The sequence below is a fragment of the Mirounga leonina genome, unplaced genomic scaffold (assembly GCF_011800145.1).
Source record: "Mirounga leonina isolate KUSES-001 unplaced genomic scaffold, KU_Mleo_1.0 Mir_151, whole genome shotgun sequence".
NCBI classification, from domain to species: Eukaryota; Metazoa; Chordata; class Mammalia; order Carnivora; family Phocidae; genus Mirounga; species Mirounga leonina.
This window is the reverse complement of record NW_023270377.1, coordinates 22,750,594-22,775,214: the sequence shown is the minus strand read 5'-3', so window position 1 is coordinate 22,775,214 and position 24,621 is coordinate 22,750,594. Positions and strand designations below refer to the sequence as shown.

At 35.9% G+C, this 24,621-nt stretch overlaps 1 protein-coding gene across 1 annotated transcript in view; it reads left to right on the top strand.

Moving 5' to 3' along the window:
- The window catches only part of SPAG16 (sperm associated antigen 16), a 944,389-nt gene that overhangs the window by 124,698 nt on the left and 795,070 nt on the right, over window positions 1–24,621 (top strand). Inside the window, exon 10 of the mRNA XM_035007221.1 lies at window positions 21,677–21,804. Coding sequence (XP_034863112.1) covers window positions 21,677–21,804 — 128 coding nt within the window. The remainder of the gene's footprint in view (window positions 1–21,676; window positions 21,805–24,621) is intronic.

The window sequence follows — 24,621 nt, the reverse complement described above, 5'->3', positions numbered from 1 at the left end:
TTATAGAAGTGTATAAACCTTTGTTCATAAACCACAGTGTCTGAAAGAGCATGTGGGTCCAGTAGCAGAGAAGAAAAAGCAAAACATCTTAGTATTAATGGATTAAGATTGTTCTCAGAAAATTGTGATTTTTTTTAAATGCTTCCCTTCAAATTCTGGCTGACTTATTTTGCTTTTAGCATTATACTCTCTAGCTCCATACACATTGTTGCAAATGGTAAGATTTCATTCTTTTTTATGGCTGAGTAATACTCCATTGTATATATGTACCACATCTTCTTTATCCATTCATCAGTTGATGGACATTTGGACTCTTTCCATAATTTGGCTATTACTGATAATGCTGCTATAAACATTGGGTACACGTAACCATTTGAATTAGTATTTTTGTATCCTTTGGGTAAATACCTAGTAGCCACTCTGGAAAACAGTATGGAGTTCCTCAAAAAGTTAAAAATAGAACCACCCTATGATCAAGCAATTGCACTACTAGGTATTTACCAAATGTAAATGTTTTCTTTTAGCACTTTTCAGATATTGTTCCATCATCTTCTGGCTCTCCTTGTTCTGTCAAGAAGTTGACGGTGATTCTTCCTATATCTCTTTTCAGTACAATATATCTATATTTCCCTCTGGATTCTTTAAAGATTTTCTCTTTATCTTTGATTTTCAGCACTTATATTATGATATACCTACATATGGTTTTCTTGATATTGCTTATCAGTTTGGAAAATTCTCACCCATTATTTCTTCAAATATTGCTTCCTTAGCATTTTCTCTCTATTCCTATGGGATGCCATTTTACATTTTTATAGATATTTTTCCTTTTTTTTTTTTTTCTGTATATTTAACCTCTTCCTATGTTAGCTACGTGGTTTCCTTTGGATCAGTTTCCCAGTTCACAAATTAACACCTACGACTGATTTTCTCCATCATCTGTATTCCCTGTGGATGAGTTCCTAATGTCCAGCATTTCTTTGGGGTTTTGGTCACATTGCCTTGAGTTTCATATGCCTGTTTTTGTTTATTTGACTTGTTTTTGTTTTTTGAGCATCAGACAATATTTCTTTAAAAAACAGAAGTTTGATTTGAGGCACAGGAGTGATATTATCTTTTTCCAAAGAGTATTTATGCTTACATCTTATAGGCAGCTGTACTGAAAACGCTATTAATTGCATTATTACCTTATTCCAATTAGTAATTGAAATGATTCTAAGTTTAGCTTTAGTCTTTGGAATGTCAAGTCTATTTTTAATTTCCTCTCATTCCTCAGAGTTTTTACCAGAACCCATACTTGGGGCTCTCAGCTACATTGGTCCTTTTTGTCTCAGTCTTTTAGCCTCCTATATCAAAATTATCTGAAGCCAAAACTTCAGGAGGAAACAATCTCCAAATGCCAGCCTAACCTCCATGTGTGTCTCTCTTCTCCTAGATCTTGAGTCCATCATTCTTCACTACATGATTAATTCTCTGATGCTTTCAAATACATTTTCTAAAAATCATATTTTTATCATATTAAGTTGTTTTCAACAGGAGGCTTGTTCCACATAACCTCGTTCATCATTACTGAAACTCTCTTCTGCTTTGAGGAGAAATATTTATAAGCTTAAACTTTTATGTTTATATACAGAATATACCACCTATCAAATAATTTAAAATGGAATATTTTGTTGAAAAATGTGATATAATTTATTAGATCATATTTTTGCCCAGAAATTTCAGTGCCTCCAGTGTCTGTAAAAGCTAAATTATTTTATCTTTTCTTCCTGTTTCTTCATGGTCTTCTGCCATTATCTTTCCAGCCTTTCCATTCTTACCTACTTACACCTTCCATTTATGTTTTCCCCTACCTTTGGGTTCTCATTCCTGTACTCTGTCTCTAAAAATACCTGCAGAACTAGGTTTTGATTTTCTAGGAGCACAAATTCTAGTTTAGATTCATGCATGTTGTTTGCTACCATCTTTTCTTTTCTTTTCTTTTTTTTATTAACATATAATGTATTATTTGTCTCAGGGATAAAGGTCTGTGATTCATCAGCCTTACACAATTCACAGCGCTCACCATAGTACATACCCTTCCCAGTGTGCATCACCCAGCCACCCCATCACTCCCACCCCCTCCGCTCCAGAAACCCTCAGTTTGTTTCCTGAGATTAAGAGTCTCTTATGGTTTGTCTCCCTCTCTGGTTTCATCTTATTTCATTTTTCCCTCCCTTCCCCTATGATCCTCTGTCTTATTTCTCAAATTTCTCATATCAGCGAGATCATATGATAATTGGCTTTCTCTGATTGACTTATTTCATTTAGCATAATACCCTCTAGTTCTATCCACGTCATTGCAAATGGCAAGATTTCATTTTTTTGATGGCTGCACAATATTCCGTTGTGTGTGTGTGTGTGTGTGTGTGTGTTTATCACATCTTCTTTATCCATTCATCTGTTGATGGACATCTAGGCTCTTTCCATAGTTTGGCTATTGTGGACATTGCTGCTATAAACATTGGGGTGCATATGCCTCTTTGGATCACTACATTTGTATCTTTGGGATAAATACCTAGTAGTGTAATTGCTGGGTCATAGGGTAGCTCTATTTTCAAGTTTTTGGGGAATCTCCATACTGTTTTCCAGAGTGGCTCTACCAGTTTGCATTCCCACCAATAGTGTAGGAGGGTTCCCCTTTCTCCGCATCCTCGCCAACATCTGTCGTTTCCTGACTTGTTAATTTTAGCCATTCTGACTGGTGTGAGGTGATACCTCATTGAGGTTTTGATTTGGATTTCCCTGATGCTGAGTGATGTTGAGCATTTTTTCATGTGTCTGTTGGCCATTTGATGTCTTCTTTGCAGAAATGTCTGTTCATGTCTTCTGCCCATTTCTTGATTGGATTATTTGTCCTTTGGGTGTTGAGCTTGATAAGTTCTTTATAGATTTTGGATACTAGCCCTTTATCTGATCTGTCATTTGCAAATATCTTCTCCCATTCTGTCGGTTGTCTTTTGGTTTTGTTGACTGTTTCCTTTATTGTGCAAAAGCTTTTTATCTTGATGAAGTCCCAATAGTTCATTTTTGCCCTTGTTTCCCTTGCCTTTGGTGATGTTTCTAGGAAGAAGTTGCTGCCGCTGAGCTCGAAGAGGTTGCTGTCTATGTTCTCCTCAAGGATTTTGATGGATTCCTGTCTCACATTTAGGTCTTTCATCCATTTTGAGTCTATTTTTGTGTGTGGTTGTAAGGAAATGGTTCAGTTTCATTCTTCTGCCTGTGGTTGTCCAATTTTCCCAACATCATTTGTTGAAGAGACTGTCTTTTATCTGTTGGACATTCTTTCCTGCTTTGTCAAAGATTAGTTGACCATACCAACTTATTCAAATACCATTTTCTAGCTACAAGACTGTAATTCCCTTGAGCTTGAAATTAATAAGTCTGTATCCCTAAAACAAGCCTAGTTATCATGTCAGGATAGATCCTCACTAGACAGTGAGGAACCCTGTTCCTTCCTAGTTGTCTCACTATGCTGAAAATCATCTGGCTGTAGATAAGTTTGCTTCACACCCTGTGTGTGCCTGCACATGTTGCAGGGATACTCAAACAGGAATGAAATAACCTTTGGCAAAGTGATTAAGCTCATTTTGACCAGAAGACAAATGTTTGATATCATTAAAACACAAATTATCTTGAATTATTGCTACCTAATCTTTGACTTTGTTCTGAATGAATAGTAAATTTGGCATATGTTTGTATAGCTAGAAGTCAAAAGACAGAAGTTACATCAGAATCTCTGAAAGGTATCACTAAAATATAAATGTATAATGGCTTTAAAAATCATATTAACATGGTGTTACTGTTGGTCACTGTAAATCAGCAGATGCCTTTTTTGGAGTCACTAAATCTTTAACACTCATTATCATGCCAGGTGCAAAAATGAATGATGTCTGCAGCTAGTCTCATACAGGATTTACCACCTGGTGACTGAATTAGGGAAATAAAATTCCTAGGTAAGTCCATGCATAACAATATAAAGTTATTTTAATATCATTTCTACCTTCAAGAAATATATTGGCTCTGTTCAATGAATGAGATACGAACAACACATCGACTTTTGTGAAGGCCACTTGTTCACTAAATAGACATTTATAGAGTGCCTGTTATGTGTAAGATTCTGTGGGAGAGAGACAAAAGTGAATCATGTGCCATACTTGTCTTCTAATAACCACATAGTTGAATGGAGGGACTGTGCAATGACACAATAGCAATATTGTCTAATAAGTACATTTCTACATTGATAACAGATACAGCACAAAGAAACGTGTAAGGTGACGTGGCTGTATATTTAGGGAAGCAGTGGGAGGTGAAGTTAGGGAGGCAGGCTGGGGTTATCCCCATGGATGACCTTGTATCAAAGGAGTTGAAACTTTACCCTGTGGACAGTAGGGAGTCATTTGATGGTAATACATAGAGGAATGATATATGATTTTATATGCCTTTTAGTAATGCCATATTGTGGGGGGGGGTGGTTTCCTTAAGCTGAGAGACATGTGAGAGGCTGCAGCAGTCTCTTATGGACAGTGATGGAGACTTATACTATGAAAGGAACAAGAAAATACAGAAGAAGGAATGAATTTTTTAAAATGTGGTTCAACAAATGTTAGAATGATGCCAAATTTCAGGCTTGCAGTGAAAAATATTGCCATTAATCATGATCATGAATTCAAAAGTAAAACTGATTTAAGTGAAAGAAGAAAAAATGTTTAGCACTAGACGGTGAGGCATCTGTGGAACATCTAGGTAGAGTTAGTTGAAGCTAGCAAACACGTTATGGTAAACCTCAGGACTGGACAAAAATGCTTCAGCATTAGGTGTGGAATGAGAAAAGAGAAGGGCAGTATGAACTTTGGAGGAACTCAGTGTCTAAAGGGCAGGTCTACATATGTAGCCTTCTGACTAAACCAAATTCAGTGACAGTGCCTGGAGAGGCCAGAGAAACTGATGGCTGACATTGGATCATCTGTCATAAATGAGGCTTTGGTAAATGTTGAAAAAATATTCAAAACTTTAGATTCTGTTTGTTGCTTAAAGTGTTGATAGTGAGATCTATAACAAATGAATAAGAGGCAAAGGCATTCTGTGGTGCAGATTTTAATAGATCGACTTGTTATCCTACCCCATGCTATCCAACGCCACTTCTAAAGAATTGATAGACTTTGGGGATGGCATATGGAATTCCTACAGTCAAAGGCAGAATTTTGCATCAAACAATACATCCAACTGTACAGCTAGTATGTGGAATTAATTTCAGCTGGACAGATTATATTCAGCCATTTATAATTGACACCCATAGCCATAAAACAGCCTCAGCACAATTCCTAGAAATTGATTGGCATCCCATTCTAGGCCTTTCTTAGAAGGTGGATACAAAATAAAACCCGGATTGTATGTCGGGGAGATAACTTGTTAGGTGGGGTTATGTATCAAGAGTCTTATAAAGATTAAAGAAAACCAAATGAGTACACCTAATTAATTCATTTGGATTATCCTCTTGATGCCTGGCTTTTGAATGTCTGATCATTCTCTACATAATCACAACTGCAACCTTATTTAAAATTCAATGATAAGAAGGATCACTGAAACATATATTAACAAAAAGAAGGTAAATATTATAGAAGATCATGTTAATTGTAAGTACCTTGAGTAACTTAGAGTGGAAGTTAGTTATTTTACTGTGGAGCCTCGTAATGTTATAAGTCACCAAAGCACAAGCAGATTATCCTTGTAGAAATCCAGGGACAGTGAAAAAGACAGCTAACATAATACCATTTTAGGCACAGGCTTGCATTTGTATCTGGACATGTAAAACAAACTGATGCCTATCAGTTGAGTCAGAAGTATTAGACATGCCTCCTTAGCTGCTAACGCAAATAACTTTAGCTTGCTACAACAAATTTTGCATTGCCTTTGAGGAATGGAAGCAGATAAAACTAGTGACGGAGATGTCAATAATTATCCATACTTTCTATCCACAAAACGAATCGGAAAACTCTTGACATTTATCCAGAGTAATGCCATCAGTCCAATAGGTGAAAGTATGATTTAGTCATCCATTGAAAACAGAGCCACCATTTTCAGAAGTTGCTCCACTTATTGACATTTGCATAAAGCATCGTCTAGCACTGCTTCAGTGTCTGGCACTGTCAGAAATGGTCACTGGTATCATCATTATGATGCACCTTTCTTAACCTTCATGTGCTTTGTGCTACCTGTCTCCCCATTTCCTTCACCCTCCCCTTGAATGTTTTTGAGTTTGCAACACTTTTATGTGATTATATAGTGTTAAAATTTATAATTTATTGTCTAGGAATATTTTACATGTAATATATTATTGATGCTTTTTAGGTATTTGCATTATTGCATAACAAGCTTTATCAAAATGAAAAATTAGATGACAATATTTTTTTATTAAATTATAATGATTAATTTAACAACATTAAAGTCAGGATAAGATAGCTAAGCTAAGTGTTGCAATTTCAATTACAAAAATGCATGCTTATTCTTCATTTTGGAAGCCTGCCAACTAGAGAATATATTAGGCAGTGAATGAAACTAGACAAGTCATCCAATTCAGCAATTTCTAGCTGGTCAGATATATCTTCAGGCAAATTTAACCTTTATAAGACTTATTCTTGGTCTCTGCTTCACAGAGATTACACAATTGCTTATTGTAAATGAAAATTATAGTGAAAGGGATATACTCTAAAAGTCATTGAAATTTCCATGTCTATCAATTTTAGTTTACATGAGGCTAAGTGAGGGGAATTAATAAGGGCTTAGAAATTCTTCATTCATTTTAAAATAAAACTGTTAGTGGAGAATTGCCTTACTTTACAAACCTAAATAGATTATGTTCTTTACTGGCAAATGTCCAATTCATTAATTTTTGTCATCTTTCAATTAACTGCTTATTTTTTTGTGTCAAAAAATTTTAAAAAGATGTTATAACTATTTTCTTACAATAGTAAACTGACCTGTTTTAAAACTGTTGGGAAAATAAAAAGCTATATTTTAATAGCTACACACAAGCAATAACTAGATATTATGAATGACCCCATGACCTCCTTGAATCCTGCTTGGATTTTGATTAGCATCATTTTTTAGCCTCTTGGGGACTATGGGAGTTACCAGGATGGCTTCCAGAGAAATAGAAGGATAAGAACCCAGTGGCATTTGAAAGTGCAGAAATGAATACAAAATAAAATAAAAAGCATAAAGACTTAGTTACTGTTAATATTCTGACACCCTTTCTTCCAGTCCCACTTTATTTGTATTGATATATCATGCATATACTCTCTAAATTACAGATACTTTTCTATGTTTATAAATACTTTGTGAATACAGTTATTAATAACTACATAGTATCCTATCACCTGGATGCATGGCATTCTGTAGTTCATTTTTATTACAAGTTAGGTGTTCTAAGTGCTTCATAATAATAAATAATGATTCATAGGTATCTTCATGTATTTATCTTAGCACATTGGTTTGAATATTTTCTTAGAATATATTTTTAGAAAGAGACTTACTGATAAAAGGTATTTGGTCATTTTTTAATTATATTTGATATATGTGGCTAAATTTCTTGAAAGTTTATATCAATTTATATTACTACTTGCAGTGTATGAGAGTAACTGCACCAATGCAATAATCTTATTTAAAAAATATAGTTTGCCAATTTGCAAATGAATAACACCTCATTTGTTATTTTAATTAGTATTTAGTTATTAGTGAGACTGAATCTTCTCAGATGTTTACTGATGACTTTTTGGGTGAATTGTATATCCATAATTTCTGTACATTTCTCTTCAAAAGAGTTTAGTTTTTATGATTGATTTTAAAATCTCTTTATATGTAATTATATTGCTTTTACACACCAACATTTTTCTTGCGGTTTTTTCTTTTGTTTTAGAAGTTTAAAAAACTATTTAATCAAATATAACTGTGTTCTACTTTGCAATTTTTTCCTTAATGTTATGCTTAGAAAGGGCTTCCACATTCCCAAATCATATAAATATTTAGTTGTATGTCCTTTCTGTGGATTTTATGATTTCTTTTTTTTTTTTAACACTGAAATCTAGTTCATCTGGAATTAATTTGGAAGCAGGATAAGATGCAGTGTTCTATATTTTCTTCTTAAATAGTTAAACTAGTTTTCACAACAACTTCTATTGCATAATTCATATTGAGTCTTTTCTGGAGACTTGGTCATCAAAAATGTAGACTTACACTCAAAGGAAGTCAACAACAGGGGATCTCACCAGAGACAATGACCTGCATTGAAAACTATTACACTCCTGGGTAGAAGGTCCTAATACAGAGCTTTATTGGCATAGTTAAGATAATGTTCTTAATAGTGTTCTTAATAGATTTAGTTGTGGTATTTTGGGGCCTATATGCAGATTAGAAACATCAGAAAAAGGGGATTAAGAAAAGGGCAGGAATTAGCATAATTATTATAGTTAGAAGACAGAAAAACTAAAAAGTAGGCAAAGGTGTATTACTCAGTGGTAGTGTTCATAATGATTACCATGTTATTAAGAAGAAAAGTTGTCATGATTTTTACACTGTTCTAATTTGATATGGACCAAAGTAAAGAAGGACTGAGTGATAGCTTTAACATACATTAAAACTACTTTGCTTGATATAGTCATGTAGACTAGAAACTTCAGGGGTGCCTGGGTGGCTCAGTTGGTTAGGCATCTGTCTTTGGCTCAGGTCGTGATCCTGGGGTCCTGGGATCGAGCCTTGCACTGGGCTCCCTGCTCAGGGGGGAGTCTGCTTCTCCTTCTCCCTCTGCTGCCCCCCCGCCCCGCTTGTGCTCTCTCTCTCTGTCAAATGAATTTTAAAAAAGAATTATTTAAAAAAAAAGAAAAAGAAACGTTAAAGGATAATTAGAAACTTAGGATATTAGATAAAAAATTCTTAAGTACATGTGAAAACAGCATTTTGCAAGCATTAGCCTTCTCCCTACAATCTAAGACCACATAATACAAACAAATATAAAGGTCAAGAAATTGAACAAATCTCTGAGTAAGGAGGGTTTTCCCTGACTCATTTCCATTTTCATACTTAGACTGTGAATGTCAATTAGCTCAATGTAGTCTTGCTGATAATGTCAGCTGTCAGTCATTACTAGATGATGAAGTGTGAAGTTTGTCACCAGGCATGGACTACGTGAGTGATAAATGAAATAATGAGGGCACAGAAGCCTGAACAAAACTTCTCCATTTCCAGTAAATGCCTCTCCACATGGGGATTTAAAACAAGAAGAGAAAAAAAAATACAATAAAATCTGTTTTAATCTGCTGTTTATTTAATGCAGTGTCTATCTTAAAATATTCATCTTTTACTTTTATTTTTTTTATTATGTTATGTTAATCACCATACATTACATCATTAGTTTTTGATGTGGTGTTCCATGATTCATTGTTTGAGTATAACACCCAGTGCTCCATTCAGTAAGTGCCCTCTTTAATACCCATCACCAGGCTAACCCATCCCTCCACCACCGTCCCCTCTAGAACCCTCAGTTTATTTCTCAGAGTCCATAGTCTCTCATGGTTCGTCTCCCCCTCTGATTTTCCCCCCTTCATTTTTCCCTTCCTACTATCTTCTTTTTTTTTTTTAACATATAATGTATTATTTGTTTCAAAGGTACAGGTCTATGATTCAGCAGTCTTACACAATTCACAGCACTCACCATAGCACATACCATCCCCAATGTCATTCACCCAGCCACCCCATCCCTCCCACCCCCCACCACTCCAGCAACCCTCAGGCTGTTTCCTGAGATTAAGAATTCCTCATATCAGTGAGATCATATGATACATGTCTTTCTCTGATTGACTTATTTCGCTCAGCATAATACCCTCCAGTTCCATCCATGTCATTGCAAATGGCAAGATTTTGTTCCTTTTGGTGGCTGCATAATATTCCATTGTATATATATACCACTTCTTCTTTATCCATTTATCTGTTGATGGACATCTTGGCTCTTTCCATAGTTTGGCTATTGTGGACATTGCTGCTATAAACATCGGGGTGCACATACCCCTTCAGATCACTACATTTGTATCTTTGGGGTAAATACCCAGTAGTGCAATTGCTGTATCGTAGGGTAGCTCTATTTTCAAGTTTTTGAGGAACCTCCATACTGTTTTCCAGAGTGGCTGCACCAGCTTGCATTCCCACCAACAGTGTAGGAGGGTTCCCCTTTCTCTGCATCCTCGCCAACATCTGTCGTTTCCTGACTTGTTAATTTTAGCCATTCTGACTGGTGTGAGGTGGTATCTCATTGAGATTTTGATTTGGATTTCCCTGATGCTGAGTGATGTTGAGCATTTTTTCATGTGTCTTTTGGCCATTTGGATGTATTCTTTGCAGAAATGTCTGCCCATTTCTTGATTGGATTCTTTGTTCTTTGGGTGTTGAGTTTGATGAGTTCTTTATAGATTTTGGATACTAGCCCTTTCCCTGATATGTCATTTGCAAATATCTTGTCCCATTCTGTCGGTTGTCTTTTGGTTTTGTTGACTGTTTCTTTTGCTGTGCAAAAGCTTTTTATCTCGATGAAGTCCTAATAGTTCATTTTTGCCCTTGCTTCCCTTGCCTTTGGCAATGTTTCTAGGAAGAAGTTGCTGTGGCTGAGGTCAAAGAGATTGCTGCCTGTGTTCTCCTTTAGGATTTTGATGGACTCCTGTCTCACATTGAGGTCTTTCAACCATTTTGAGTCTACTTTTGTGTGTGATGTAAGGAAATGGTTCCATTTCATTCCTCTGCATGTGGCTATCCAATTTTCCCAACACCATTCGTTGAAGAGACTGTCTTTTTTCCATTGGACGTTCTTTCCTGTTTTGTCAAAGATTAGTTGACCACAGAGTTGAGGGTCCACTTCTGGGCTCTCTATTCTGTTCCATTCATCATTGTGTCTGTTTTTGTGCCAGTACCATACTGTCTTGATGATTACAGCTTTGTAATAGAGCTTGAAGTCCAGAATTGTGATGCCACCAGCTTTCCTTTTCTTTTTCACCATTCCTCTGGCTATTCGGGGTCTTTTCTGGTTCCATACAAATTTTGGGATTGTTTGTTCCATTTCTTTGAAAAAAGTGGTTGGTATTTTGATGGGGATTGCATTAAATGTGTAGATTGCTCTAGGTAGCATTGACATCTTCACAATATTTGTTCTTCCAATCCATGAGCATGGAACGTTTTTCCATTTCTTCGTGTCTTCCTCAATTTCTTTCATGAGTATTTCATAGTTTTCTGAGTACAGATTCTTTGCCTCTTTGGTTAGATTTATTCCTAGGTATCTTTTGGTTTTGGGTGCAATTGTAAATGGGATCGACTCCTTAATTTCTCTTTCTTCTGTCTTGTTGTTGGTGTATAGCAATGCCACTGATTTCTGTGCATTAATTTTATATCCTGCCACTTTACTGAATTCCTATATGAGTTCTAGCAGTTTTGGGTGGAGACTTTTGGGTTTTCTACATAAAGTATCATATCATCTGCAAAGAGTGAGAGTTTGACTTCTTCTTTGCCAATTCGGATGCCTTTTATTTCTTTTTGTTGTCTGATTGCTGTGGCTAGGACTTCTAGTACTATGTTGAATAGCAGTGGTGATAGTGGACATCCCTGCCGTGTTCCTGACCTTAGGGGGAAAGCTCTCTGTTTTTCCCCATTGAGAATGATATTCGCTGTGGGTTTTTCATAGACGGCTTTTATGATATTGAGGTATGTACCCTCTATGCCTATACTCTGAAGAGTTTTGATCAAGAAAGGATGCTGTACTTTGTCAAATGCTTTTTCTCCATCTATTGAGAGGATCATATGGTTCTTGTTCTTTCTTTTATTAATGTATTGTATCACGTTGATTGATTTGTGGATGTTGAACCAAACTTGCAGCCCAGGAATAAAGCCCACTTGGTTGTGGTGAATAATCCTTTTAATGTACTGTTGGATCCTATTGGCTAGTATTTTGGTGAGAATTTTTGCATCCATGTTCATCAGGGATATTGGTCTGTAATTCTCCTTTTTGATGGGGTCTTTGTCTGGTTTGGGGATCAAGGTAATGCTGGCCTCATAAAATGAGTTTGGAAGTTTTCCTTCCATTTCTGTTTTCTGGAACAGTTTCAGAAGAATTAATTCTTCTTTAAATGTCTGGTAGAATTCCCCTGGGAAGCCATCTGGCCCTGGGCTCTTGTTTGTTGGAGACTTTTGATGACTGCTTCAATTTCCTTAGTGGTTATAGGTCTGTTCAGGTTTTCTGTTTCTTCCTGGTTCAGTTTTGGTAGTTGATACATCTTTAAGAATGCCTCCATTTCTTCCAGATTATCTAATTTGCTGGCATATAGTTGCTCATAATATGTTCTTATAACTGTTTGTATTTCTTTGGTGTTGGTTGTGCTCTCTCCTCTTTCATTCATGATTTTGTTTATTTGGGTCCTTTCTCTTTTCTTTTTGGTAAGTCTGGCCAGGGTTTTATCAATCTTGTTAATTCTTTCAAAGAACCAGCTCCTAGTTTCGTTGATCTGTCCTACTGTTCTTTTGGTTTCTATTTCATTGATTTCTGCTCTGATCTTTATTATTTCTCTTCTCCTGCTGGGTTTAGGCTTTATTTGCTGTTCTTTCTTCAGCTCCTTTAGGTGTAAGGTTAGGTTGTGTATTTGAGACCTTTCTTGTTTCTTGAGAGAGGCTTGTATTGCTATATACTTTCCTTTTAGGACTGCCTTTGCTGCATCCCAAAGATTTTGGACAGTTGTGTTTTCATTTTCATTTGTTTCCATGAATTTTTAAAATTCTTCTTTAATTTCCTGGTTGACCCATTCATTCTTCAGTAGGATGCTCTTTAGCCTCCATGTATTTGAGTTCTTTCCGACTTTCCTCTTGTGATTGAGTTCTAGTTCCAAAGCATTGTGGTCTGAAAATATACAGGGAATGATCCCAATCCTTTGGTAGCAGTGGAGACCTGATTTGTGACCTAGGATGTGATCTATTCTGGAGAATGTTCCATGGGCACTAGAGAAGAATGTGTATTCTGTTGCTTTGGGATGGAATGTTCTGAATATATCTGTGAAGTCCATTTGGTCCAGTGTGTCATTTAAAGTCTTTATTTACTTGTTGATCTTTTGCTTAGATGATCTGTCCATTTCAGTGAGGGGAGGGGGGTGTTAAAGTCCCTTACTATTATTGTATTGTTATCGATGTGTTTCTTTGCTTTTGTTATTAATTGGCTTATATAATTGGCTGCGCCCATGTTAGGGGCATAGATATTTACAGTTGTTAGATCTTCTTGTTGGATAGACCCTTTAAGTATGATATGATGTCCTTCCTCATCTCTTAGTATAGTCTTTGGTTTAAAATGTAATTTGTCTGATATAAGGATTGCCACCCCAGCTTTTTTTGGTGTCCATTAGCATGGTAAATGGTTTTCCACCCCCTCACTTTCAATCTGGAGGTGTCTTGGGTCTAAAATGAGTCTCTTGCGGATAGCATATCGATGGGTCATGTTTTTTTATCCAATCTGATATCCTGTGTCTTTTGATTGGGGCATTTAGCCCATTTACATACAGGGTAACTATTGAAAGATATGAATTTAGTGCCATTGTATTGCCTGTAAGGTGACTGTTACTGTATATTGTCTGTGTTCCTTTCTGGTCTATTTTACTTAAAGGCTCTCTCTTTGCTTAGAGGACCCCTTTTAATATTTCTTGTAGGGCTGGTTTCGTGTTTGCAAATTCCTTTAGTTTTTGTTTGTCCTGGAAGCATTTTATATCTCCTTCTATTTTCACTGACAGCCTAGCTGGATATAGTATTCTTGGCTGCATATTTTTCTCATTTAGTGCTCTGAATATATCCTGCCAGTCCTTTCTGGCCTGCCAGCTCTCTGTGGATCGGTCTGTTGCCAGTCTAATGTTTCTACCATTGTAGATTACATATCTCTTCTCCCGAGCTGCTGTCAGGATTTTCTCTTTGTCTCTGAGACTCGTAAGTTTTACTATTAGATGTCGGGGTGTTGACCTATTTTTATTGATTTTGAGGGGGCTTCTCTGTGCTTCCTGGATTTTGATGCCTGTTTCCTTCCCCAAATTAGGGAAGTTCTCTGCTATAATTTGCTCCAATATACCTTCTGCCCCTCTCTCTCTTTCTTCTTCTTCTGGGATCCCAATTATTCTAATATTGTTTCATCTTATGGTATCACTTATCTCTCGAATTCTGCCCTCGTGATCCAGTAGTTGCTTATCTCTGTTTTTCTCAGCTTCTTTATTTTCCATCATTCGGTCTTCTATATCACTGATTCTCTCTTCTGCCTCATTTATTCTAGCAGTTAGAGCCTCCATTTTTTATTGCATCTCATTAATAGCCTTTTTGATGCTGACTTGGTTAGATTTTAGTTCTTTTATTTCTCCAGAAAGGGTTTCTCTAATATTTTCTATGCTTTTTTCAAGACCAGCTAGTATCTTTATAATCATCATTCTGAACTCTAATTCTGACATCTTACTAATGTCCATATTGATTAGGTCCCTGGCAGTCAGTACTGCCTCTTGTTCTTTTTTTTGAGGTGATTTTTTTCCATCTTGTCATTTTTGTCCAGAGGAGAACAGATGAATGAGAGAACAAAATGCTAACAGGGTAACAATGACCCCAGAACAATATACAGTAAACAAATCAGAAGAGACCTGAAACCAGGGGAAAAGAAAGGGAAAGAAAGAAAAAGAAAAGGAAAATAAAAAGATTTTTTTAAAAAAAGAATATGATCAAATATGATCAGGCTGGTGAATAGATATACCACATGCTAGATTTTGGGCATATTTTCATCTGTTAGAAGAAACTGCCTCCCAATATTTTAAAGAAAGAAAAGCTTATATATGTACAAAAATAAGGGTAAATACGATGAAGCGATGGAATATGACTGTGAAGATGAAAATTATAAAAAATTTTATAAAAGGAATTGATAAGAAGTTGGCTGAAAAAAGAAAGAAGAGAAATTTCAAAAAAAAAGGGGAGAATGTGATCAAGCTTGAGACTAGAACAAAGCCATACACTAGAGATTTAGGGTATATTTTGTTCTGTTAGAAGACACTGTATCCCAAAATTTTAAAGAGAGAACAACTTATATATATACCAAAAATAAGGTTAACTACTATGAAGGGATAGAATATGACTCTAAAAATGAAAAATAAAAAAGATTTTTAAAAAAAGGATTGATAAGATGTTGGTTGAAAAAGGGAAAAAAAAATTCGAAAAAAAAAGGAAATTAAAAAAATTAATTTTGAAAGACTAAAGAATCAGGGGGAAAAAAGCCATAAATTCTATATGTTGTATTCCCGTAGTACTGGCATTCTGCCATTCTCATTGATTGGTAAACTTGGTCTTGGCTGGTTGTTCTTGCTGATCTTCTGGGGGCCGGGCTTGTTGCCATAGTTCCCAAATGTCTTTGCTGGAGGCGGAATTGCCCCGCCCTTGCCGGTTGGGCTAAGTAATCTGCTCGGGTTTGCTCTAGGGAGCTTTTGTTTCCTGCAAGCTTTCCATACAGCTCTGGAGGAGGAGAGTGAAAATGGTGGCCTCCCAGTCTCCGCCCCAGAGGAGCCGAGAACTCGGGGCCCCGCTCCTCAGTGAGCTCCCAGAGAAAAGCAGTCAGTCACTCCCATCTCCCTGGTCTCCGGCCGCACTCCGTGCTCACCTGGCCTGTGACCGAGTTTCTATCTCTGGCACCCGACCCCGTGTGGAGTCTCCAAACCCAGCAGATCCCTGTGGTGCACTCCCGTGCCACTCCTCCCAGGGGAGGAAGGTGAGTCTCCCCGGATCTGCCACTTGTTGGGTCCCTGCTGGAGGAGCAGCGGCCTGACTGTGCCACGGATCAGGGTTTGTGACAACCCCGAGCTGAGGGCCCACGCCTGGGCTCCATCTCTGCAGCCGGCTTCCCTGCTCCGATCCCTGGGAGCTCTGCCGCACTCAGGCACCCCCGGTCTTTCTGTGACCCCGAGGGTCCTGAGACCACACTGTTCCAGCGAGGGTTCCCCCTGCCTCCCCGCCGCTTAGCCACTGGGGTGACGTCCCTCAGCAGAGCTGACTTCTAAAAGTTCCAATTTGGTGTGAACGGCTCTATCACTTGCCGGTAGTGGCTGACAGAGACCCCCTCCCTCGCCATCTATCTTCCGGAATATCGCCTCGGATTCCCTTCTCCACATGTCCTACCTTCCAGAAAGTGGTCGCTTTTCTGTTCAGAGAGTTGCTGCTATTCTTTTCTTCGATCTCCTGTTGAGTTCTTAGGTGTTCAGACTGGTTTGATTCCTAGCTGGCTGAATTCCTGGGATCAGAGGAAATTTAGGTCGCCTACTCCTCCACCATCTTGCTACCTTTAGATAATGTAAATGGCTGATGATTAATCATAATCATTTCCCAACCATATTGGTCAATGTAAACAGCATTAGCTGCTGCAAGAGATAAGATGCAAATCCAAAGCCTTTTCACAGCAAAGGTTCATTCTTAGCTTGTGGATGGTGTGACTGTGTGGCTTTCCTCCATTCAGTGACACAGGGATGTGGACAGCCATCTGTCATCTACACTGTGTGTCATCTACATGGCCCTCCAAAGTCATTGTGGCAGGAGAAGAAAAATGGTGAACTATGTCAGGATGTTTAAAGGCTAGGACTGGAGGTGGCTTACTTCATTCCTCCTCATATCCTGTTTCAAAACTCAGTTGCTTTACCTCAGTTTAATTGCAAGGGAGGCAGGGAAATGCAGACGAGCTTTCAGTAGTCTCTGCTACACCTACCAAAATTGGTTTATTTAAATAGTCATTTGAATCTAGGTATCATATCCAGGTAAGTGATGGTTTGAAAATACTTGGTACAGGGACACTTGGGTGTCCCAGTCGGTTGAGCATCAGGCTCTTGATTTCAGCTCAGGTCATGATCTCAGTGTTCTGGGATCAAGCCCTGCTTGGGCTCCTCACTCGGTGGGGAGTATGCATATCCCTCTTCCTCCGCCTCTGCTGCTCCTTTTCTCTCTCTCTCAAATAATGAATAAAATCTTTAAAAAAAGGAAAATATTAGGTACAAATTAAAGAGTGTTTCATACGTGTAGGTCTAGTTTCCTTATATATATTACTTTATTTGAAAATTGAAGAAAAAGCAATACATGCTTATGGTAAAATATTCAAACAGTAAAGAAAGATATAATATTAAAAGTAAATGATTCTCTTCCCTTTGTTCTGATATCCATTTACCACATCCATTCGTGACCACTGTTAGGTTTCTCTCTCTCTCTCAAAATGTTTTATACATACATTAGTGCTTATCTATGTAGATCCTTTTTATTTTTTAAAAATGGGATGATTTTATTTATATGCTATTGTGTACATTTCTTTTTAAGTTAATAATCTATCAAAGAGCTAATTCTCTATAAATACATATAAATTTAGAGTGATAATCAAAATATTTAACAACCATTATAACATGGGCACTGACCAATCAGAATGGATGCTGGATGTGAAATGGGAGAAAGGTCCTGGAGGCTCAGGTGTGCTAGCAATTACTTTAATAAGGGCATGATGGTGAATAAGTTGGGGGCAAGGGTTAGTACCCGAAGAAGGGGCTAGGGATGGTGGAGGGAGAGGAACATGGAGGATATGCTCAGTTTCAATTGTTTGCAAGTAGTATGAGTATCTTTCAGTATTTTAAGTATCAGCAAAGCCATACTGGTGCACTAGGGTTGTATCAGTCCATGGAATCCATCAATATAATGACAATATCTGCATTTAGTGATCTTAACTGCATATCTACTTCATTCCAATAGATTTATTGCTTATTTTTTCACCTTAATATCTTCTGCATATTTATACTCTAGCTTTTCTCAATGATGTAATTTTTCATTTATGCTGCTCCTTTGTGAGACTCTGAGTCCTTCAATGGAAGGAGTGTATTCCACTTTTGTTTTTGGTCTGGTAACTAACATAGTACCTGATACAGAATAAACATTCAAATGTTGAGTCAGTAATCTTGAACTTCAGGTTCAAAACTGGTCTGGGTAATTCCCTTGAATGTTAGATCAATGGAAAGCAAAGAACAAGATAGAGAAGCAGACATGAGTAGAATGGCATAGATACAGGGCCTGAAAGACACCTGGATACCTAAGAGACTCCTGTGGAGGGAGGCCCAGTAGATAGTTTGGCTTCCTAATCAGGATAGATGCAGGGAATGCCTAACTGATACATCACTGAAATAGCAAGAGTTACCCATCCGGTTTTTCATCCTTTGAATATATAGGCAGGGAGACTATATTTGATTCCTACTGGCTGGCTAGTGAAGCAAGATTTCCTTTTATTATCGATCCTGGAACAAACAGAGATAATCAACAGTTAACTAGATATGGGACCGGGATTCTGACAGGTGGGATCATACTAAAATCTGCCTTAATCAATATCCCAGGAGAATATTAAACCTGAAAGTTGAGTTGGATAAAATATTTTATAATAAATAAATAGAGAATAATATAATTCATAATGAATTTATTAATTGGCTGAAATTAACATGTGCCACTAATTGCAGCAATAATAAAAATATCTGCAGAAATAGCTAATGATTATTAAAGATTTATTAGGTGCCAAGAATGTGATTACTGCTTTACAGAGATTATCTCACTTAATCCCCACAGCAGCCTATTAATCAGGTGTGATTTTGGTTGTATTTTACAGATAGAAAAATGCATCCTAAAAAGTTTGTTAAATAGCTTGTCTAAATTCACATGCTAGTATGTGGTGGAACTCAATCCCTAGGGAAAGCCAGGATTTTTTTTTTTTTTCAATCCTGACTTTTATTTCACATGGGGAACTTTAAAATAAATACCAACATCAGAGCCTTACCCTGGGAAATTATTACTTAATTGGTCTGGGGTGGGATGCAGTGATACTGGTATTTTCTAAAAAGCTGCCTGATGATTTCAACGGGTAGGCAGAGTAAAGAACTACTGACCTATCAAAGCGTATTATTGAGAGTTTAGCTTTACCCTCCAGTTGTACCTTGTCAATACAGAGAAATGATAATGGTATGTAGCTTGAACGAATAGTTTTAAAATTTATTTTACTCTCTCTGTTCTCTATGCACAGTCCTTATTTATGTATCCTGCATTTGCCTCACTGATCCTGCCTGCCCATTTATTTGCTTTTGTTTCCTGGAACATTTCAGTATACATACTGGGCGATGCAAAGGGTCTTACATTTTGCTTCTGCAAGTGCATTTATGTTTAGATAGGATTGCTGTTTCTAGGCCTTCACTGCTCTTAAAAATCTTCCTTTAAATAGTTGTTCAGGTATTATTATGTTTTCCTGTATTTTCAGCTATACCAAAGAGGCTGTAGCTGATTTGGTTTTATTAAGCTTGGTTGATTAGATTTTATTAAATGTCTCATTGTTTTAGTTTTATATAATGATTGGTTTAATAGTGCTTGTAAAAATTGCTGTGGATAATAAGTTTATGGTTCTAGATTTTTCCATGTAGTCAAAAAATTATATAAGACTGGATTCGGATTCACCTTGCTACATTTTCTGGCATAATAGTTTACCCTCCCTCCATTTCCAACCCAAGAAACATTATTAAAGTGAATTTTCATCACAATGATAGTAAAATGGATAAAAGGCATAAACATACATTTCAGAAAAGATAAAGTAAAAAAAGAAAAAAAGAAACACAAAAACTAAACCTACTCAATCAATTTAAGAAATGTCAATATTGTAGTTTTTATATGAATTAGCAACAATTTTCCCTAAGACTTTTTACCTTATAGATATAATATAATTTACATGTTTATCATTTTTATCGTCCATGGTGTCCTCATGCTAGAATGCAATCTCCACAAGGAAGGGCATTTTGTCTATTTTGTTCAAAGACGTAAGAGCTAAAACCAGTGCCTGTCATGAAGTAGACACTCAATGATAAGTATTAGTCAAAGAAATAGTTTACTGAATGTATTATTTTATTTCAGTTATTTTTTTTTGTTTCAAGTTTTTATTTAAATTCTAGTTAGTTAACATATAGTATAATATTGGTTTCAGGAGCAGAATTTAGTGATTCATCACTTACATACAGCACCCAGTGCTTATTATAACACGTGCCCTCCTTAATACCCATTACCCATTTAGCCCATCCCTGAATGTATTATTTTAAATGTAAGTGTGTGTCTGTATGTATGGATAGCATTAACAAAGTTGTGGTGAATTGCACACAGTATTATATGACAGGCAGTATATAAATTCCTATAACATTTCTGAAGAGCAATCTGTGAAGAGGAATCATGTTTTTTGTTAAGTATTTTATTCAAATTATTTTTACTTTTAGAATTGTGCTTTAAGAATATAATCAGTGAAGGGCAGATTTATAGACAGAAAAGTCTGTTCATAGCATTGGTAATCATAAGGAAAACAAAGATAACTGAATGTTAAATAAAATATGGCATTTATTCTTTCAAAATAGACTAAATAGAGTGAAAATACAGCGGTACAATGTTAAAAGAAAAATGGAGGGTGGATAATAGAATATGGTCTCAATTTTTTGAGGGACATATTATTACATCAAAGTGCTAATAGTAATTATTAATATCTCTGTGGTGAAAATAAGATTTTTTAAATTTTTTTCTTTGTAGTATATGGAATGCATGATATTTCTATATGCATATGTGTTACTTTGTTAATCAGAAAAATACTTCATTCATAAAAATTGGTTTTATCATTTTCTGACTCTAATATAACCTCCACAGGGGCAAGACTTTTTATCTGCTTTGTTCATTGGTGGATTCCCCATGCCTAGAATAATGTTTGGGATAAAGTAGCACTTATAAATATTTTTGAATGAATGAGTACACAAACAAATGATATACCTCCCTCTCTAAAGGCAATTCCAAAGCATTAAGAATAAGTTGATTGATTACTTCCTTCTTTTGTAGAGTTGAGCAATTAATCCATCCATTATTAAGCGTTAATTAAGTGCCTGTTTATAGCATATTTTCCTTCCACTGCTACTTTCTCATGGACTAAAAATGATCTTTGATCACCAGTTACAATTGCTTGGCAGATGTGGATCCTACTGTATGTGAGATTTAAAATAATTATGACAAATATTTTACCTTTAGTAAGTGCCTTTAAATTAGCTCTGTGTTTTCAGGTTTAAGAAGAAAACTATAATTAATCCAATAATTTATGTTATTATTCTGTTTCCCAGTGACAGTGTTTTTGGTTCACCATTTATAGAAGACAAAAGGGGTATAAGAATAATCACAGATTTTGCTGACATTACTGTTGGGGATGGAAACTTATTGAAAAAGGACAATTGACCAATAATATAAGACAATACCATATTGTACTTCATTGTAATTTAATAGGGGATGTTTTTAGATAATTTTTCCATGTTGCATGCAGTTTAGACTTATGCAAAAAGATATGTGCCTTATTTAACATTTTATCTTTTTTGCATGCTTTCTCAAAACTAGAATAGGAAATGAAGGACTTAAGGTAACTCCTGAGGGAATATAATAGTAATATTTATGTTGTAATTTAATGTTAAATAAGATGGTATCAATGTGTAGTGTACAGTGATATGGCTATTTTACACAGAGCTCTTGTTTTTTCTTTTTCCTCTAGGATTCAGAATTTCCCACAGATATGCAACCAAATCCAAACCTGTATTTATGTAAAGAAAATATTGGTCCAGCAAAATTTGACTACAAGCTGAATAACATTTTTAGACTTCATGAGCTTCCAGTGAGCTGGTAGGATTCTTGATGTTTTACTAATGCCTTTGGGATTTTATTGTCATGTCTAAATTGTGTTGCTCTTACAGTCATTCAAGGTCAAAGTGGTTTGCTCTTAGCCTGTTTCCAAATTGCTACTCATAACAGCAAAAGAATCTGCTTATAGCTGCTGCAAGAATCTTAAAACTAACTGGTTTAGGCACTTGGTGGCAGTGCAGACTGAGTGCACTGCTGTGTGTCTTTACTGTAGAGGCTGTGTGTGTAGGCTTGAAGCACAGATCATCGTTTCTAGAGAGGTTTGTAGGATTTCTTTTAAAGACGGGATCTCAGCAACTATGCATTTCATTTGATTGTTTTACTTACAGTTTTACCAATTACTGGTTTGTCCTCATTAACAAATCATTTATTTTGTTTTTGAAGACTATAGTTTTGTGAACCATAATCACATCAGTTTAAAGACAAATCTTATTACTTGGCATTTATTAAAATGCATTATTTTACGAATCTGCATACTTATATATATATGGGAAACTTATTTTGAGTCTTATAAAATTTTTACTCATATTCAGTTTTCAAGAAAAATATTAATGTGGATAATCTGTATATATATATTCTATCATATGGTTCTGTGGTATATTAAAATTTTAGGAGTAGCTTTTATATATGATCATGGATATATCATTTTAATTATGGTTTAGGTAAGTAATATTATTTTCTTACATTTGTTCATATATTCCCAATTTTATGTCATCAATCTTCAAGAAATTTTAGATTTGTAAAAAATATGTGGCAAACATAATGTAATTGCTCCTATTGTATTTAATGAGGACAAATGTCTCAGAATAAAATGTTAACCAACTCTAATAACTTACATACAGTGACCTGTGGTGAGTATTTTTTTTTTTTTCTTTTGCAAACTTTTCTCTGCTCCCAATGACTGGATGTGTTATTTATTTTCTAAATTCTATGTGTTTGATTATTTCCATGTAGCAAGAATATTTATTGTCTGTGGTATCTTACAAGTACAGCAGATATGATCTTATCTGCCCTGATCAAAACCAGTAAGTTAATGAATTGAAAGGGTCTGTTAGTAAAGGAAGCCATAAAAATGACACATTCATACCTTAAGTATTCTACTTGGACTTAAAACAATGCATTTACATTCCCATGCCAGTCTTTTGATGTAAGGCCATGGCTTTTTCTTTGATTAAGTGACTATTGATTGGAATTCTACACCGTATTTCTTGCATAAGCTATACAAATAATGTATCGCTTACAGTTTCAATTTTGTGATTTCCTTAATCTGGAACAAGAACTTGAGACACCCGGAAGAAGATCCTCTCACCTTTCCATAGCATTAATTTAATTTTCATTGAGAGCAGCTCTCCTTATCCCACTCATATTTCATCACCTTGATTAATCTTTAATTACATTACAATAACAAGCCCAACTGGCTTATAAGGAGGGTTAGTAACAAACTCCTTGGAACTCTGTGTAATCATGGACCTTAGCTGGTGGGCGTAGCCTGTGCTGCTCTACGGGGGCATGGTCTGAGAGCTCTGAGCAATCAAGGTGCAATGAGCACAACTAGTGTGTTTTACAGAGAAAATAACAAATGCTGGTCAATCCAACAATTAAGTTGAGGTTAAGGGAAAAACTTCTATTAAATGAAAATGAAGAGAAGATAAGGAGGGAAATATTTAACTTTTAGTAAAAGACAAAATCTGGATTTCAGCTTCATTTCCAGCCTTTGGAAAGACAGCTGCCCTGGTGTAACTACTACTACTACTACTACCAGGGAATAATTTCTCTGTCACAATTTTCACTAGTTAGCCCATTAGGAGAGAAGACTAACATTATAAGTTAGGCAGTAAAAAAAAAAAAAAAATCAATCACTAGTAGAAAGAATAATCACTAATCTTTTAGAGTAACATACCTCAAAGGAGGAATAAGCTATGACTTTGGGACAACTCATTTACCTGAGCCTTTTCTTGCCTGTCTTCTTCATTTCCAGTTTGTCTCAGTTGCTACTTCCTTATACCACTGTTTCTTCATTGTCACATGCTTGCTTCTCTCCCCACTATTTTATTCTACTTCTTTCTCTATACTGTCATTCTATGCTACCAACCATTAACTAGCCATAATATAAAATTCAGTTATAAATTTTCAGTGTTGCTCAAATAATTTTGTATTCTCTATTAATTTTAAAACCAAATCACTCACTCCCGGACCCCACATACACACACAGAAGGGTTTGGTACTTTATGGTTCTGTAATAAAATGTTTATTGACTTCTTGATATGTTTCTTTAAGGAATAAAGAAAAGGCTTTTGTTTTATAAGTAACTATTTTTGTTTGTCAGTTACCATCAACAGAAATTAAGTTCTTCCTCTGTGGTGTATAGATTTCTTAATCAAAATAATAATAATAATAATAATAATAATAAAAGTATCAGTAATAACAATAAGCATCTATAAATGCTAGAATTCAGCTGGTTTATACATGCTATATTTAACCTTTGTATTTCTATAGGGCATTTATTATTTTCCCACTTCTCTCTCTCTCTCTCTCTCTCTCTCTCTCTCACACACGCACACACACACACACACACACAAATGAAGCTCAGAGATTTTGAGAGTCACGGAGAAAGAATTTGTATCAGGTCTGGTTAACTCAAAAGCAAACCCCTAAACAGTGAATAAGCCATGTAATTATTTTAAAGAAAAATACTGAGGAAATAGTGTCTATTTTTACAATCAGGCATACAAGTTTGCCAGTAACATACAACTATATAATGTATGAGTTTGGCCAATATCCTTTTTTCCCTTGATAATT